At 40.9% G+C, this 17,673-nt stretch overlaps 1 protein-coding gene across 1 annotated transcript in view; it reads right to left on the reverse strand.

The window, feature by feature from the left end:
• Positions 1–484: 484 nt before the first annotated feature.
• pdhx (pyruvate dehydrogenase complex component X) overlaps positions 485–17,673 on the reverse strand; it is an 85,927-nt gene continuing 68,738 nt past the window's right edge. The window contains 2 exon segments of the mRNA XM_048607295.1: positions 485–924; positions 3,744–3,808. Coding sequence (XP_048463252.1) covers positions 660–924; positions 3,744–3,808 — 330 coding nt within the window. The 3' untranslated portion in view covers positions 485–659.

A 17,673-nucleotide genomic window follows, 5' to 3' on the forward strand; every position in this document is an offset into this window, starting at 1 on the left:
ATTTGTAGATGAAATATGCACAGTGGATTATAGCAATTGACTTCACAACAACTCACTTGTGACTCCTATGGTTACAGGAGGTGTTGCTTCTAAATTTTGAGACCTGAAATTTTGATTTACAGGTTTCAGCACTGTCTCACCATCCTCCAGTACTACTTTGAAATATCAGTGGAGAAAACAAAATAAACTACTCACCGCCTATTCAGAATGTACCAGGCAGGCCGTTGGCTTTTGTTTTGAGAAGGGGGATGATGATGGTAGATTTAAAGGAGAGAAAGACAACAGTTGAGCCAATAACAATACCATCCAAAACTGGGAGAAATATGAAACTGAATGATCAGCAGTTTATTTGGAGTAAGGTTGAGGGAACATTGAATCTTGTGGAAAAGTTGAACTCAGACAGGGTTTTTCACTTCTGCCAGGCAGAACGAAGCTGGCTGTAGTGAGGTAGTGTTGATGATAATGAGATGAAGATGGCAACCCATTGAAATAAATAACAAAGTTATTTTATTTGGCCTTACACATAGGTAAAGGCAGGATAGGGATTCACCTGCATTGTCACAAGACTAAAAATAAAATAAACTCCATTATAGGAACACTCTGTAATGTCTTCCACGTAATATCCCTAATCCTTTGTATGGTGAAGTCCAGACTGCAGCCTAGAGCACAGCTAATAATTTTGGATTCTCGAGGTTAAGCTTGAAGCTCTCCAAAAACTGAGACGCAAGCTCATCATTCACCACCCGGCCATCGCTAGACAGGGTGACTGTCATCATGTCTTTCCGGCAGAGTTTGTGGTTGCCTTTGTCATCTTCGGAAATGGTCAGATCATGGCGGGACTGCCCAATGGCCAGGATACAAGCTTGAGGTGGGTTAATGACAGCACTGAAGCCGCTGATTCCAAACATTCCCAAATTGGAGATGCTGAGAAAGTGGAACAAAAAGAAAATTAGCATATTTGTTTCTTTTCCTGGGGGTTTAAACACACTGCCATGAATCATCATCAGTGACTAACTCCTGTCAATGACCTGCTCAGTCAGTCATGTACTATAATGCTTTGTGCTTCCGTATGGAATTCTGTGCTCAAGGTAAATGTCCAAACAACCAAGTGTCATTCATCCCATACAACCACGAGGCAATGGCCAGCTGCATCAAGAGAGATCCTAACCATCCATTCTTGATATTTAAGGACACTACCCTATACTATTGCTGAACACCTCCCCTCAAACTGTCAACATTCTGGGAATTACCACTGAGCAGAAACTGAACTGGACTAGCCATAAAAATACTGTGGCTACAATAGAAGGACAGAGACTAGTAATTCTGTGAATAATTCGCTTCCTTACTTCCCCAAAGCCTGGATGGGTGAAGCTCCAACAGCACTCAAGAGGCTTGTTACCATCCAGGACAAAGCAGACGCCACCTTCAACCTTCACTCCATTCACCATGATGATTAGTAGTAGCAGTGTGTACCATCTACAAAATGCACTGCAGCTACTCAACCAAGCTCCTTCCAAAATGTAGGAGGCCAAGAGTACCATGGGGGAATCACCACCTGCAAGCTCCCCTCCAAGTCACACAGCATTAAGATTTGGAAATATATTGCAATGGCTTCACTGGCACTGAGTCAAAATCATGAAACTCCCTCGCCAGAACCCTAGCTGGAGTGCAGGTGGGGGAAATTACAGATGAACTGGGGGCATGTGTATGTACAAATGGACATTTGGCCAGCGACAAGTGGCTGATTGGTCTGTGCTATGGTGACCAGTTGTCGATGACAAAGGCTTTCTGCCTGGCAACAATCATGTGATTGGCTCCCAGGTAGCTAAACTGCTTGTTAGTGTGAATGTTTGAGGGAAAAGTCAGTGGATCTCGGCAGGGAAAGAGCGCTCCCTTTTCCCTGCAGTAAACCAGCTCAAGCCTGAAGAAAGTAGCTCCTTTCTCCCTCATCCGTTTCTGTAAGCTATGGCCTTTTAACCAATAAGTCAGTTGCGCTGTGTCTCCTGTAAGCAAATGAAAGCAGTGAATTCTGTGGACAATGACCACTGAACAGCCTTCAATTCCCTCTCCCCCATGCTGTGTATGCATCTATATAATACAGGGTTTAGAGGTTTAACTAGTAAGGTTCTATATTGATGGTTATTACTTGTTTAGCCCTGCTTAGAATTTATTTATTGTTGTAATTTGTGCTAAATACTGAAACATGATCTGTGCTTTCAGTCATCCTGGGTCTGAAAGACAGGGAAATTGGGGAATTTTGTGCACTTTTATAATATCTTTCACTTTTGTGACAACTCCAGGAATAATGGGGCTCTATTTCCAGCATAATACAGTCTACAGATATGATACATATATTAAATTTCAGTCCTTATGGTTCAGTCTTCAAATTTAGCTGAGTTTTAAAACCCTCCCTTGGTTTTAATTGATGGCCCCAGGATACTACAATCTCACTCACGCTAGGCAGATGTTTGTAACTAGGAACTTTGAAGTTCCTGAACCTGTCCAATTCATGATTTATAATCTTTATCAGGTGTTAGTTGAGTCTACTTTTAACATATGACTGTTAAAGTATTGGGTGTATTAAATATGTTGAAGATTAGAAGCTGGTTTTGATGAATAAGTTCCTTTAGCTCATTTAATCCGCTCCTTCACAATGAGTCATGTAACTGACCATAAAACATCTCGTTTTGACTGAAATGTTCACTGTCCTGCATAGACATTGGGCCAGACCTTCAAAAGGTATAACAATCACATGTAGATTGCCACTTAACCCCTTCTTTTTCACGAAAGAAGGGAGTTCTACATTTGAGAGGAGATTCTGCTCAGGGCTCCTAGACATGTGGAGGTGTATTCCATTATGGCATCTCTGTGTGTGCACTCTCTGCCCATCCCTTCCCTTGCTTTCTCTCTCTTTGTTTGTACCCCCTTCCTCCCTCCCTTTCCACTCATCCCCTCCACTCTCCTCTTTTATCCCCCCATCTCTCTTGGCCAGTCCTTTCCTTCATCCCTCTCTCTGCCTGCTCCTCCCCTACCCACCTCCCTCCTCTCTTTGTCCACCCCCTTTTCTCCCTCTCTGTCCCTGTGTCTGTCTCTCTCTCTCTCTCTTTCCCTCCCAATCCCCAGATGTCCCTCTGTATCTGTGGTCAGTGTACGAACTCTGCAGATGGGTTGAGATATAATTTATGGTTGATCACGTGGACAATGAGGATCCAAAATCTATTCCAAGCACTCCTGTTTCTCCAACTATTCTGCAGCAATGTTTAGATATCCTACCAAGAGTTTCCTGCCTGGATTTGAGGAAGTTTTAACAAAATGCCTACTTCATTAGAAAACATTCAGAGGGTGAAATGTGGTACGTATTTTACATTGCATGTGCACCTCACTTTCTCTGGCAATGGCTGTGCTATCCTCAACAAGCTTTATTTCTGTGTCTAAGGGGAACTGGCAGCAGGACCAGGCAGGATACCTTTCCTGGTAGATTACCAAGCAGTAATTACCAAGACAACTCGTGGTATATGCAAAGTATGCTGGACAGGCTGTCTGATTTTACTGAGCTTTTTACAGGCCATGGAATCACTTACTACTCACGAAGTGGCTGCAGCCAATGAAGAACTGAGAACAAAACTGTAAGAAAAAGGTTCCAGGAAAACCAAACATGCCCAAACTCAACACAACTGCAGATTCCCAGTGTTTTAATACAAACAAAGGTGGAATGATTCAGGTCAAAATGCTGGGGTTTTTACCTGAAAGATCCTCCCTGATATTCCTCCGGTAACAGCTTTCCTGCTTTTGCTTTCTTTGCAAGTGTCTGGAATGGAATGATAAACATTACTGTTAATTCATTTTGCAGTACTTTGTGCAATATATGCTGGAGAGAGAATTCCTCAGCAAACAAAAAGCAAATTGTTTCTCTATGTACTCACAGTAACATCACAAACTTCTTGTGAACACAATTTGCCCAAAGAACTAACAGAATGACCTAAATTCAAAACAGTTGGATAGCAAGTAGCAAAGGAACAAATTGGAGGGTGACATTCAATTGTTACAGCACTATTTAGAAACTGAATGGAAAATAGAATTGATACCTTGAAAGATCTTGGTAAGAAATTCTTGTTTTGATCTATAAGATCCAGATTGCACCAATCTTGTCTTATACTTCAGCAAAAAAGAACCCAAGTGAAATACCGCACAATGGCCTCATGAATATTTACAGTCAGATTAACGGTGGGTATGACTCTACCTTACTCATCTTGAATAATGTCCTTTTCAGCTTCACTCCTTCATCCACAAACCTGTGGAAAGGCTGTATAGTGGGAACACTTATGATCAACTGTATGACTCCCATCCCTATCTCTTTCCAATTCTTTATCATTTCCCAGATTCTCTCTTGTTTCGTATTATCATTTTCCCATGAAACTCACCCATCACCAATGCCTCCAATCCCAGTGGAAACCTACAGCCCACACAACTTACGTCTATTTCCTGGATAAAGCAACAGGAAACCTGTCCCACTGCGGCCTCTCACCTTGACACTATTCTCTCTTGGTCCAGACACCCCAAACCTACAACGATGATTCAGGAGCTCGGTGCTGTTTTCAGCATTCCGTTTTGTGTCTCCCATTTATTTTGTCATCGCAATGTGTTAGAACCTTGTTGGACGGGATGGTTGCTGAGTTCACCACATCTTTACTGAAAATGCACCTCACCTTTTCTGATGAAGGGTCTAGGCCCGAAACGTCAGCCTCTCCTCTGCTCCTATGATGCTGCTTGGCCTGCTGTGTTCATCCAGCCCTGCACCTTGTTGTCTCACCATTTCTCTGCTTCGTTGAGTTTGCGTGGACCCTGATAGTTTCTCTCCTAACTCCATTTACTTCTCATAAACAGTGATGCTTTGAATATCTGTATAATCTCCAATTATGTCTGTCTTTTGGTAATGGGACATACAGAACTCATTGTTATAGTTTTACTCTGGTTCCCTACCAAATTTTTCTCCATTACATTGTTGATGATGTTTATTCTACCTCTTGCTTGTTACAACCTGGAGAATCTCATTGATAATGTTTCCCATTTCCAATTACCATCTTTGCGGTCTATTTCTCCCTTTCTTTCCCCACTCACTCATTCTATCTCTGACTCTTGGATATATCTCATATCTACACAAGCCCATTGGTTTCTACAGCCACTTTGATTATGTTTCTTCTTATCCTTCCTCCAATAAAGTTGCCATTGCTTTATTCAGTGTCTCCACTGTTATCATCAAAGTTTCTAAAATTGCCTCTCATTTCCTAAACTAAGATAGTTCTAGAATTGCTTGATGGGAGCCTCAATCTTATCTATCGTATTTACTGCTTCTTCACTTACATAGGCAGGATGACCCTACCCTCAGCTTCAATCCCTGCATCACTTATAGTCACTTCGCCACTGATCATGACCAGGCGCGTCTCCCAGCTCCCCCTGCACTTTCTGGAGAATTTTCCTTCTTTGTTCACTCTGCCAACAACCTGGTTTCTGACTGCCTTTTACTGATGATCTCCTAACTACAACACATAGGGGGAGCACAGTGGTTAGCAATGCTGCCTCACAGCGCCAGGGACCCGGGTTTGATTTCACCCTTAGGTGACTGTCTACATGAAGTTTGCACATTCTCCCCGTGCCTGTGTGGGTTTCCTACCAGAGTCCAAAGATGTGCAGGCTAGGTGGATTGGCTATGCTAAATTGCCCATAGCATTCAGGGATGTGTAGATTAGGTGGGTTATAGGGGAATGGGTCAGGGTGGGATGTCCGAGTCCATGTGCACTTGCTGGGCCAAAGGGCCCGTTTCCACACTGTCGGGATTCTATGGATATGCACATTCACCTCTTCCACTGCACTATGACACAACTTGCATATTGTGTTTGTAGTTCTCAAAGCTGAGTCATAGAGCTGTACAGCATGGAAACTGACCCTTTGGTCCAAATCATCCGTGCCAACCAGACATCCCAACCTAGTCCCATTTGCCAGTATTTCTGCACTTCCTATTCATATACCCATCCAGATGCCTTTTTAAATGTTGTAATTGTACCAGCCTCCACTACTACTTCTGGTATCTCATTCCATAAACACACCATCCTCTGCATTGAAAAGTTGTCCCTTAGGTTCTTTTTAAATCTTACCCCTCTCACCTTAAACCTATGTCCTCTAGTTTTGGACTCCCCTACCCTGGGAGAAAGACCTTGTCCATTTACCCTATCCATGCCCTTCATGATTTTACAAACTTCTATAAGGTCACCCCTCAGCCTCTGCATTCTAGGGAAAATAGCCTCAGTCTACTCAGTCCCTGCCTATAGCTCAAACCCTCCAACCCTGGCAACATCCCTGTAAATCTTCTCTGAACCCTTTCAAATTTCACAACATCCATTAATGATTTCATAGTGACAGTGACCATAGGTAGCAGTGATCATGATATAATTGAATGTTACATTCAATTTGAGGGAGAGAGGAGTTGGTCCAATACTATTTTTTCTTGACTTTAAATAACAGAAATTATAGGGGTGTGAAAGTAGAGCCGGCTAAAGTAAACTGACATATTAGATTAAAGGATAGGCCAATAGACGTGCAGTGGCAGATACTTAAATTTTCATAATATACAGAAAAGACACTTACAACAAGTAAAAAGAATTTTAAGACAGGGATTAACTAGAATTGTTAAAGGTAGTTTAAAACTTATCGAAAAAGCATATAATTATGCAAAGATGGGTAGCAGATTGGACAGAATATACAAAACAGACAACAAAAAAAATTGAAAAATGTTAAGAGTATGAGAGAAAGCTAGCCAGAAATATAAAAATGGATAGTAAGGGTTTATATAACTATTGTAAATAAAAACATGATTAATGAAGTGGTCTTATAGAAAGTCAAACTGGCAAATTAATAATGAAAAATATTTTGCATTAGTCCTCATTATAGAGTACAATTAACATCCCAGAAGCAGTGATAAATAAGGAAAGGGAAGAGACAGAAAAACTAGGAAAATCACAATCAGAGAAGTGGTCCTGAGTAAGTTGTCAGAGCTGTGGTCTAACAAGTGCCCAGGTTCTGATGGACTTCATCCATTTAAAAAAGTGGCCAGAGAGATAGCTGATGCATTGGTTTTTCCCAAACTCCCTTGATTTGGAGGTGGTCCAGTTATTTTCAAAGATGGCAACCGTATTTCCTTCATTCAAAAGGAGAGGGAAAAAGAAAGCAGAATATCACAGATCGATTAGCTTACCATCTGACAGAGGAAAAATGTTAGGAAATATTCTTAAAGAAGTTGGTGGCTCAGTTATAGTAAAGGTATTATTAAGCTGGAGAGAGTTCAGAAGAGATTTACCAGGATGTTGCCTGGTATGGAAAGTTTGAGTTATAGAGAAAGGCTGGATAGATTGGGACTTTTTTCACTGCAGCATAGGAGGTTGAGAGGCAACCTCATAGAAGTTTACAAAATAATAAGGGGTATAGATAGGGTTAATGGTAGACGTCCTTTCCCTAGGTTGGGGGATTTCAAGACTAGGGGACACAATTATAAGATGAGAGGAGAGAGAGATTTAAAAAAAACATGGGGGGTAGATTTTTTTACATAGAGGGTGGTTTGTGTGTGGAATGGACTTTCCGAGGAAGTGGTGGATGTGGTTACAATTGCAACGTTTAAAAGACATTTAGATAAGTACATGAATAGGAAAGATTTGGAGGGATATGAGCTGGGAGCAGGCAAGTGAGACTATTTTAGTTTGGGATTATGTTTGGCATGGACCGGTTGGACCGAAGGATCTGTTTCCGTGCTGTGTGACCCTATGGCTCTATCCTTCCTACAGCAGAGAGACCAGAACTGAATGCAGTATTCCAGAGGGGGCCCAACTAATGTCCTGTACAGCTGCAACATGAACCCCTGACTCTTATACTCAATGCACTGACCAATAAAAGCAAGCATACCAAACACCTTCTTCACTATCCTATCTCCCTGAGACTCCACTTTCAAGGAATTATGAACTTGCACTCCAAGGTCTCTTTGTTCAGCAACACTCCCCAGGACCTTACCACTAAGTGTATAAATCCTGCCCTGATTTGCCTTTCCAAAATGCAGCAGCTCACATTTATCTGAATTAAATTCCATCTGCCACTCCTCGGCCCATTGGCCCATCTGATCAAGGTCCTATTGTACTCTGAGGTAACAACGAAAAGCCTAACTGTAGACTGAAACTTTTTTTATTCATTCACAATGAGGGCGTTGCTGGCTAGGCCAACATTTATTGCCCATCACTAACTGGAGTCACATGTAGGCCAGACCAAGTGAGGATGGCAGTTTCCTTCCCTAAAAGACATTAGTGAATGGATTCATTATCACCATTAGAATGTATAATTCCAGATCTTTTTTATTGAATTCAAATTCTACCATCTGCCGTAACAGGATTCAAACCCATGTGTCCAGAACATTCTCTGCATTACCAGTAAACAATAACACCACTAGACCATCACTTCTCCTTTGCTGAGTGTTTCCTTAATGACTTTAAGCGTGATCCCTGCGGCTGCCCTCCAGTCTCAAGGATGACTTTAGAGACAGTTGCCTTTACCTGTTTCTCCACCTCATGGAGATGACTGTTGTTCAGTTTGCCAATTTTCACTTTTATGTAGCCCTTTAAAGAGCCTGTTGCTGGTCATTTGGCAATTCTACTTTACCTTAGATTCCAACTCCCCCTAACACATTATCCCCATGACTGCTGTGTGTCAAAGCAGATCGTGGAGGCTCACTGCAGTAAGTGAAGGCTGTTGCCTGGGTTTAAGGAGTCAGTACAGATTGCCAGCCCATGATACACTGCAACCGCACCACTTTAAACCCATACTCCAGTGTCCTTTTATTATGCTGCCAATCTAACCTTTAGAGATGACCAACTACTTTTTTTCTTAACGGAGCAAAAGTACTTTAATTTATCTCAAATGCTACCTGGAATTGTATTCTTTCTGCCATCCAATGTCAATGAACATGGTTTCCATCAGGTATCTTCTTTTCCCAATACCTGAATGGCACTTCCTATTGAGAAATCTGAACAGTATGCCTGCGTAATCTGTCAGTGAGATGATTCACACACTGGGTTTAGAGTTACTGGATTGTTCATTAACACTAAATTCTCAGTCACTCTTTCTGTGGCTGACAAAAGTAAATATTCATTTGTTCTGCATGGCACCTAATTGTTCAGCAATCTAATTATAGTGAACTCATGATGTTTATAGTGCTGGATAGGGAAAAGATACATTAAATTTCATTGTAGTTCATCCAGTGACATATGAAACAATGAACTGAAGCTTCTCTTACAAAGAATTAGTGCACAAATCCTCATTCCACGTCAGATTAGCAAGCCTATTGAGAAGGTTGCAGAAATGCAGAAACCAGTAATGACAAGTAGCAATATATCTGGGGCTACAACAAACATTCATGTACAGGTCATATTGTGGAAGACATATTACAGTTCAATAAAAATATTGTTAACTGCTGTGACGCCAAGATGACTCGACATGTTTTCGATGTAAAAGTATCAAAAAAGGTCTGCCTTCTGGGTCTGACAGCAGTGTACAAAATGTTTCTCAGTTATTCAGCCGACAGTGCCTTCATCTCTCAAAAGGAAAACTTATTCCAGCATATGTTTCTCACAGCCAACCAGGCCTGATATAGAGAGATTACTAGAGCAGAAATTCCTCATGATCAGCCAGCCTTATAGCAAAACATCTGCCCCAGTCCGTTTTTCAGTTTAGGCAGAAGGCAGACACTACAGTGAAACTCCTGTCCCAGTATATCACTGTGCTCTGATAGACCCTACAGGGAAACATCTGTCCCAGTATATATCACTGTGCTGATAGTTAGACCCTACAGGGAAACTCTTTTCCCAGTACATCACTGTGCTCTAATATTTAGACCCTACAGTGAAACTCCTGTCCCAATATATTGCAGTGCTCTGATAGAGTCAGAGCTGTACAGCATGGAAACAGACCCTTTGGTCCAACTCATCCATGCCAACCAGGCATCCCAATCTGACCTAGTTCTATCTACCAGCATTTAGCCCATATCCCTCTAAAGCCTTTCTATTCATATACTCATCCAGGCACTTATTTAAATGTTGTAATTGCACCAGCCTCCACCCACTTCCTCTGGCAGCTCATTCCATACACGCACCATCCTGTGCGTGAAAAAGTTGCCCTTTAGGTCCTTTTTAAATCTTTCCACTCTCACCTTAAACTTATACCCTCCAGTTTTGGGCTCCCCCACCCCAGGGAAAAGATCTTGTCTATTCCTCTCAATGTATGTCTCCTTGGTTTTATAAACTTCTATAAGGTCACCCCTCAGCCTCCGAAACGCCAGGGAAAATAGTCCCAGCCTATTCAGCCTCTCCCTATGGTTTAAACCCTCCAACTCTGGCAACATCCTTGTAAATCTTTTCTGAACCATTTCAAGTTTCACAACATCCTTCCTATAGCAGGGAGACCAAAACTGAATGCAGTATTCCAAAAGTGGCCTAACCAATGCCCTGTACCGCTGCAAAATGTCCTCCCAACTGCTATATTCAATGCACTGAACAATAAAAAAACTCCTGTCCCACTATATCTTAAAATGTACGGGGAAACCCAGTTGGCGAGTTGCCTACTCTAGTGTTCAACCCTTTCCTTTTACATTTACACATTGTGAATCGATTATGGTCCATAGTCAGGGAAGCAGTCATCAGTCCTCATTAACTCTGACACAGGTATCATACACCGGTAGCATTTTTTTTGTGTATCTGAATTTTAAAATCAATGAAAGATAAAGCAAACTAGACAATTACATATTGTAAACAGTTCACGTGCTCAAAATTTTAAAATAAGGTAAATGTTTGAGATATCTTTCCAACTTTCTCATGATCGGAGTGATTACAGCTGAGGCTCAGAGACCAGGACTTCAACCTTCTTGTAAACTCAGTTGCTGGAAAACTTCTCAATTTTAAAGTGAAGTCAACAGCTTTGAAATCCCATCCAGGAACACCCAGAGCTACTAAATTAATCTGCCAAGCAATAATCTACATAAGAATGTTGTGTCCATGGTAACAGCAACTGGTTTGGATACAGTATCAGGGGATTGGCAGAGGTACTCGGTTAAGATGTCTGAAGAGATTGATACTGGCTATTCTGCTGGCTTGTGAGGGCTAACCTGACCCTGCTGCCAATAGCGCAAAAGCATTAGCAGAATTACACAAGATGCTTCTGTGTTAAGACGAGAGAGGGAGCAATGGGTGTAAAATCCTGAGTTTTGAACATTATGGAAACATTGAATTGCAATAGTATCAAGTTCAGAATGCATCATACCAGACCTCCGTCAGAATTGAAATCGCAGAGAAAGTCTGGATTTTGCGGGATGAGAATGTTTGAATTTTGATGCATAATGGAGTCATGTGGAGTTTTGTTAGATTTGAATGGAAATAAGGCTGTAACTGGGTTTGTAGAAGAAAACCATGGTTTCAGGGGTGAGTTATAAACTCGGCTTTTTTTATTATAATTTCATGGAAAGTGGATATTGTTGGTTAGGTTAGCATTTGTTGCTCTTGTCTACTTGCGAATTGCTAATTGGAGATGGGCAATAACTGCTGGTTCAACTAGTGACACCCATGTCCCACAAATGAATAAAAATTCGCCTCAGTGGTGGTGGTGAGCCACCTTCTTGAATTGCTGCAGTCCACTATGCACACCCACTATGCTGTTAGGGATAGAGTGCCAGCATTTTGATACAGTGAAACTGACAGAGCAACAATATAGTTAGTCAGGATAGTGGGGCTTGGAGGGGAACTTTCAGCAGGTGGGGTAAACTTGCATCTACTGACCTTGCCCTCCTAGGTAGTAAGATCCCAGGATTGCAAGATGTTGTCAAAGCAGTGTTGATGCATTCTTGCTTGGCATACTGTGGATGGTGTACACTGCTGCCATTGTACATTGGTGGTGAAGGGACTGAAAGTTAAATCCGTGGGTGTGTGCTGATCAAGTGGCTGCTTTGTCCTGGATGGTGGTAAGCTTCCTTAGTGTTGACGGAGCTGCACTCATCCAGGCAAATGTGGAGTATCCATCACACTCCTGACTTATGCTTTGTAGATGAACATATAGGCTTCAGGAAGTCAGGAGGTAAGCAGAGTTCCCAGCCTTTGACTTACTTGTGTAGTCACACTATTTATGACTGGTTCAATTCAGTTTCTGATCAATCAGTGGGTTGACACTGTTGACAGTGGGGGAATGCAGTGATGGTAATTAACCTTTTTCTTCATTTAATCTCTCCTGCTTTCCACCCCATCAAAGAACTTTCCCCTCTTCTCTATCCTTCCCATCCTGTTTTCGGTGCCTCGTTAATTGCTTAAAACCTATAACATTTTAAATTTTTTCCAGCTCTGAAAAGATAACTGTTTCTCTCTCCCGCAATTACCACTTGATCTGCCGACATTTTTCCAGCATTTTCAATATTCTTTTCAGTTAATGGAAAGTTCGTTTTTACAAGGAGGAACATCTGGTATAGTCATGGAATTTTCTACCATTTCAACTAATGCATATTAACATGAAGCAGTGACACAGGTAAACCAGAGTACAGCTTAAAATTTCCAACCAGTATTCCAAACCTCATGCAGAACCTTTTATTTATTCACAGGATGTAGGCATTGTTGACAGACCCAGCATTTATCAGCAATCCCTAACTGCCCTTCAGGAAGTGCTAGTGAGTCGCAATTGTTACAGCACATAGGAGACCATTCAGCACATCATGCTTGTGCTGTCCCTTCAAATGAGCATCTCACCCAGTGCCATTCTCCTGCTTTCTCCCAGCCAGTTGATGCTCCTTTTCAAATAGCCATCCAACCCTCTTTTGAAGGTCTTTCTTGAAACCCTCTCTGCCGCACACTCAGCTCGTGCATTCCAGACACTAACCACTTGCTATATTAGCAAGCTTTTCCTCATTATTCATTTTTGCTTAGTTTACTAATTACTTTAAATCTGTGCCCTTTTATTCCTGGTCCTTTCAAGAGTGGGGACATTCTCCCTACTTAGTCTGTCCAGGCCACTCATGAGTTTGAATACTTGAATCAGATTTTCTCTCCCACCTCATCCAAGAAGAACAGTTCCAGCTTCTCCATTCTTAGGCCCATTCCCTTAAGCTCTCTCTTCAATAATACCTTCATAACCTTCCTCAAGTGTGGTACCCAGAACTGGAAAAATATCATTCCAGATGAGGCCAACCTAGTATCTTATACAAGTTTGACATGACCTCCTTGCTCCAGTACTCTAGGCACCTGTAATAAATTGTAGGTTACTCTTTATTAACTGCTTCTTCAACCTGTCGTGTCCCATTTTAATGACTTATGCCAAATCTCTTGCTCCATTTTCTCTATTTTATATTCTCTCTCCATGTTCTTCCTACCAAAATCACTTTTATTTGCCATCTCTTCACCCAGTCCACCAACGCTTCCAAGTTTTAAATCAGCTGCAAATGTTGGTGTGCCCTGTATCCCAACGTATAGATCTTTAACGTAAATATCAGGAAAAGCGAGGGTCCCTGCAATGACTCCAAGGCAACACCATTACAAACCTTTCACACACACCCCACTTCCCCATCCCCCCTTCCCCCACCAAGCTTGAAAAACAACTAATAACCATTACTCTTATTTCCCATCACTCAGCCAATTTTATATCCATATTACTACTGTCTCTTTCATTCCATGTATTTTAATTTTGCTCAGGTCTGGTGGTGTGGCACTGTATCAAATGCAAGTACTGTGCTCCATGAATTCCAAGACTATTTTTCTGTGGAAGTCCAGGGGACTTTATTTTCTAGAAAATTATTGCGGAAATTATGAAAGGGGTAAACATCAGAAGAAGCCCAGGTGATGTTTGCTTGGTAAGACTTTCTCCTCTTTTAGCTCATGTTTGTCTTTTTTTTAAATTGCTGATATAACATTAGAAGTTCACTGACACTGGAGATCAGCAGTGATTCAATATTCGTCTAGACTTTCAACATGACATTTGACAAATCTCCATTTGAAAGAACATTTAATTAAATACAAAGTTGTGGTATTTGGGGTAAGAGTTGGAAATGGATTTTTAAAGGGGAGGAAAAAAACAACCCTTCATTGTACAAGCTATGTCAGGATGAAGAGAAAGTAGTAGGTGGGATGTCCTCATTACTACTTCTCACCTATACTAATTCCCTGAACTTGAAATTCAATGCAAAGTGACTAATGCAGATGACTCTAAACCAGGAGGGGTAAGTTGATTCAAAGGAAGCAATTTAAATTTCAGTTTGATAGCTTTCCTTATTTTGATGCAAGGCCATGGACCGGAGACATTAAACCTGTTTCTCTCTACTGCGTATTCATAGCTTTTCTGTTCTTATTTCTAAGGTATGGCATCTGCAGGATAGTGGCTTGCTTTTACCATATAACAGAATTGACTTCCAGTTGAAGCCTATAATTCTCAGTTGCTGAGAGTACATGTCCAAGAGGGGTTTAGGAGGAAAAAAGAGAGACAGAATGCAATGCTCCATTGGGAAAGTGTCATTTTGCCCTCTTCCATCTAGTTTTCTTCCCTTTTGTCCCAAATGTTCTGACTCAGTTCCAAGGAAACAGACTGTGTCAGTATATCATCAAACTCATATTGGATGGACTTAGATAATACCATTGGTTGGCTATTCCAAGATTGGAAGTCATCAGCATTATACCAATCCAATCCAATATAAATTCAAACTTTTTGATAGAGTCACTGAACATAGAAGCCTGGCTGAACTTAGGACTAATTCTTTTTTGTTAAAGATCCTATCAGTGATTTAGCTCACTGAATTCTTTTTTACATATGAAGGAACAGGCAGATGGTATAATATCAGAAAAGCAGTAGCAGCCAGGGATCTAACAACATAACATAATTAACATTAACGTGAAAAATGTATGGAGAAACTGAAAGCACGAAAAGCCTACAAATCCCTGGACATCCTACATCTAAAAAAGATAGCTTCAGACATGGTGGAAACATTGGTAATTAATTTCCAAGATTTCATCGATTCTAGAATAATCCCAGTGGATTGGAAAAGTTAGCAAATGTGATTCTGTTATTCTAGAAAGGAGGGAGAGGAAACATGGAATTGACACCTGTGAGCCTGACTCCAGTCTTTGGGATAAATTCTGGAACTTCAGGAAATTGTAACAATGTATTGAGAACAATAAAATATGATTAGACAGACTTGACATGGTTTTACAAAGAAGTAGTTGCATTTCATAAATTTCAGTGTTTCGAGGATGTAGGGTTTAGATTCAGGGGAACCAGTAAATACTGTAAACTTGTATTTTCATGAGGCATTCAATGAAGTGTCATATGAAAGGGTAGTACATGTAATAATGACTTATTGAAATTGTGGGGGTAATATATTAGTAAGACAGGAAGAATAGTTAATGGATAGAAAGCAACTTGCAGAGATAAACAGGAGATGGGCAGCACAATGACTGTGATTAGCACTGCTGCCTCACAGCACCAGCGACCTGGGTTCAATTCCAGCCTCGGGTGACTGTCTGTGTGGAGTTTGCACATTCTCCCCAAGTCTGCGCAGTTTTCCTCCGCGTGCTCCAGTTTCCTTCCACAGTCCAAACATATGCAGGTTTGGTCAGTGCTAAATTACCCCATAGTGTCCAGGGTTGTACAAATTAGGTGCATTAACCATGGGAAATGCAGGGTTACAGGGAAAGGGCGGGGTTGAGGGCCTGGGTGGGATGGTGTTCAGAGGGTCAATGCAGACTCAATGAGGCAAATTGCTTCTAACTGCACTTTCGGGATTCTAAGACATTATCAAGTTTCTGGGTTGTAACTGGAGGAGTGCTTCAAGCTATTTAATATACATTGTATCTTTTTGACTTAAATGAGAAGGCAGAACATTTATCAGAGTTTAAAGATGATACAAGTTAGGTGGAACATAAGCAGTGAAGAGAACACAGATACTACAAAGAGTTACAGATCTTGTGCTAAGTGAGTGGGTAACAAGGTGTCATATAGAGTATACCATAGGGACACAAAGTTATTCACTTCGTTAGTCATCATTTAAAATTGGAATAATTTAGAAGGGCTGTAACTTTTAAATGTTTATGTTCGGAGGGATTTGGATGTACTTGTACAAGAACAGAAAGTTAGCATATAGGCACAACAAATAATTTGGAAAGCAAATTACATGTTGGTCTTTATTGCAAGGGCATTGGAGTACAAAATTAAGGAGGTCTTGCTACAGTTGTGTAGGACTTTGGTGAAACTACCTGGAATACGTGCCTTTGAATAAAGGCTCATGAGATTGGTCCCTGGTATGAGGTTAGGATTGTCTTATGAATGGAGGCTGAGAGGTGATCTTATTAAACATATTTAAGATTCTGAAGGGGCATATTAATGACAGGGTAAATACTGAGACTGCTTCCCTGGTGTGCAAATTTACAGCACAAAGGGCACAGCCTTGAGAACAATCATCGAGTACTTCCATGAGAGATTTCTTCGCTCAGTCGTTTTAGAGTCTTTGGCCTTTTCCAACCCATTGTGTTTTGGTAGTTCCATTACTGAAGATATTCAAGACTGAGACAGATAGATCTTTGGTCTATCAGAGACTTGAAGAATAAGGAATTGAAATGAAACAGTGAAGCTGAAGCAGAACACGATCACAATCACAGTAGTCATTGTTGTAGTGAATGGTGGAGCTGGCTCAAGGGATCATATGGTCTTCTATACACGAGACTATGTCTTATGATCCAATGAAGAATACTGCTCCATTGGGTGTGTGGAAGAGGCTGAATGATGCTAACAAAGGTAGATTGGATCAGAGGAGACAATTCAACAGTGATAACATTTAACAAATGGGAATCGTCATGGTTAGCAAGAGGAAAAATATAACAATAAATAATAGAAGGAGAAAGAAGATTGGAGTAAGCAATGTAAGTGAGAAAAGGATTTTAAAGCTCAATTGAAGGCAAGGCTTAAAGGAAGTCCAAGGAATGCTGCTGTTGTGCATCATTTTAATGGGAAGCACTGGACACCAATGATATAGGTAAAATATAACAAAGTACTGCAGATGCTGGAGGTCTGAATGATATAGGTAATTGTTCTAGACACAATGTCAGACAAAATGAATAATCAAATGAACACATGTAAGTTAGGGAAAGCAAGCACAGATTTTTTTTGAAAGGGAAAGTCATAACTAACTTGGAGTATTTCAAAGCAAAGACAGGGGTTTGATGAATGCAATGTTGTTGATGTGTGTACATAGTTTCAAAGGATAAGTCTACTGTGCAGCACTGCATCAAAGTTATGATACATTGAATAAAAGTGACAGTGGATGCAGAATTAACTGAGTAGCTTGCAAAGAGTAGTAAAGTAAGCTAGACTTTTTGTACAGTGACAATTTCAAAGTTTGTGAATGATCTGAAACTTGGAAGTATTAAAGACTGAGGAGGACGGTGTAGAAATTCAAAAAAGACAGACAAATGTTGGAACAGGTAGGCAGGTGGCAGATGAAGTTCAAAGTGAAAAAACATCAATAGATTCATTTTAGTAGGAAGAACATGTAGAGACAATACAAAACACAGAATACAATGCTGAAGGAAGTACAGAAGCGAAGGAAGTACAGAAGCGAAGGAAGTACAG

The sequence above is a fragment of the Rhincodon typus genome, chromosome 17 (assembly GCF_021869965.1).
Source record: "Rhincodon typus isolate 14 chromosome 17, sRhiTyp1.1, whole genome shotgun sequence".
Classification (NCBI taxonomy): domain Eukaryota; kingdom Metazoa; phylum Chordata; class Chondrichthyes; order Orectolobiformes; family Rhincodontidae; genus Rhincodon; species Rhincodon typus.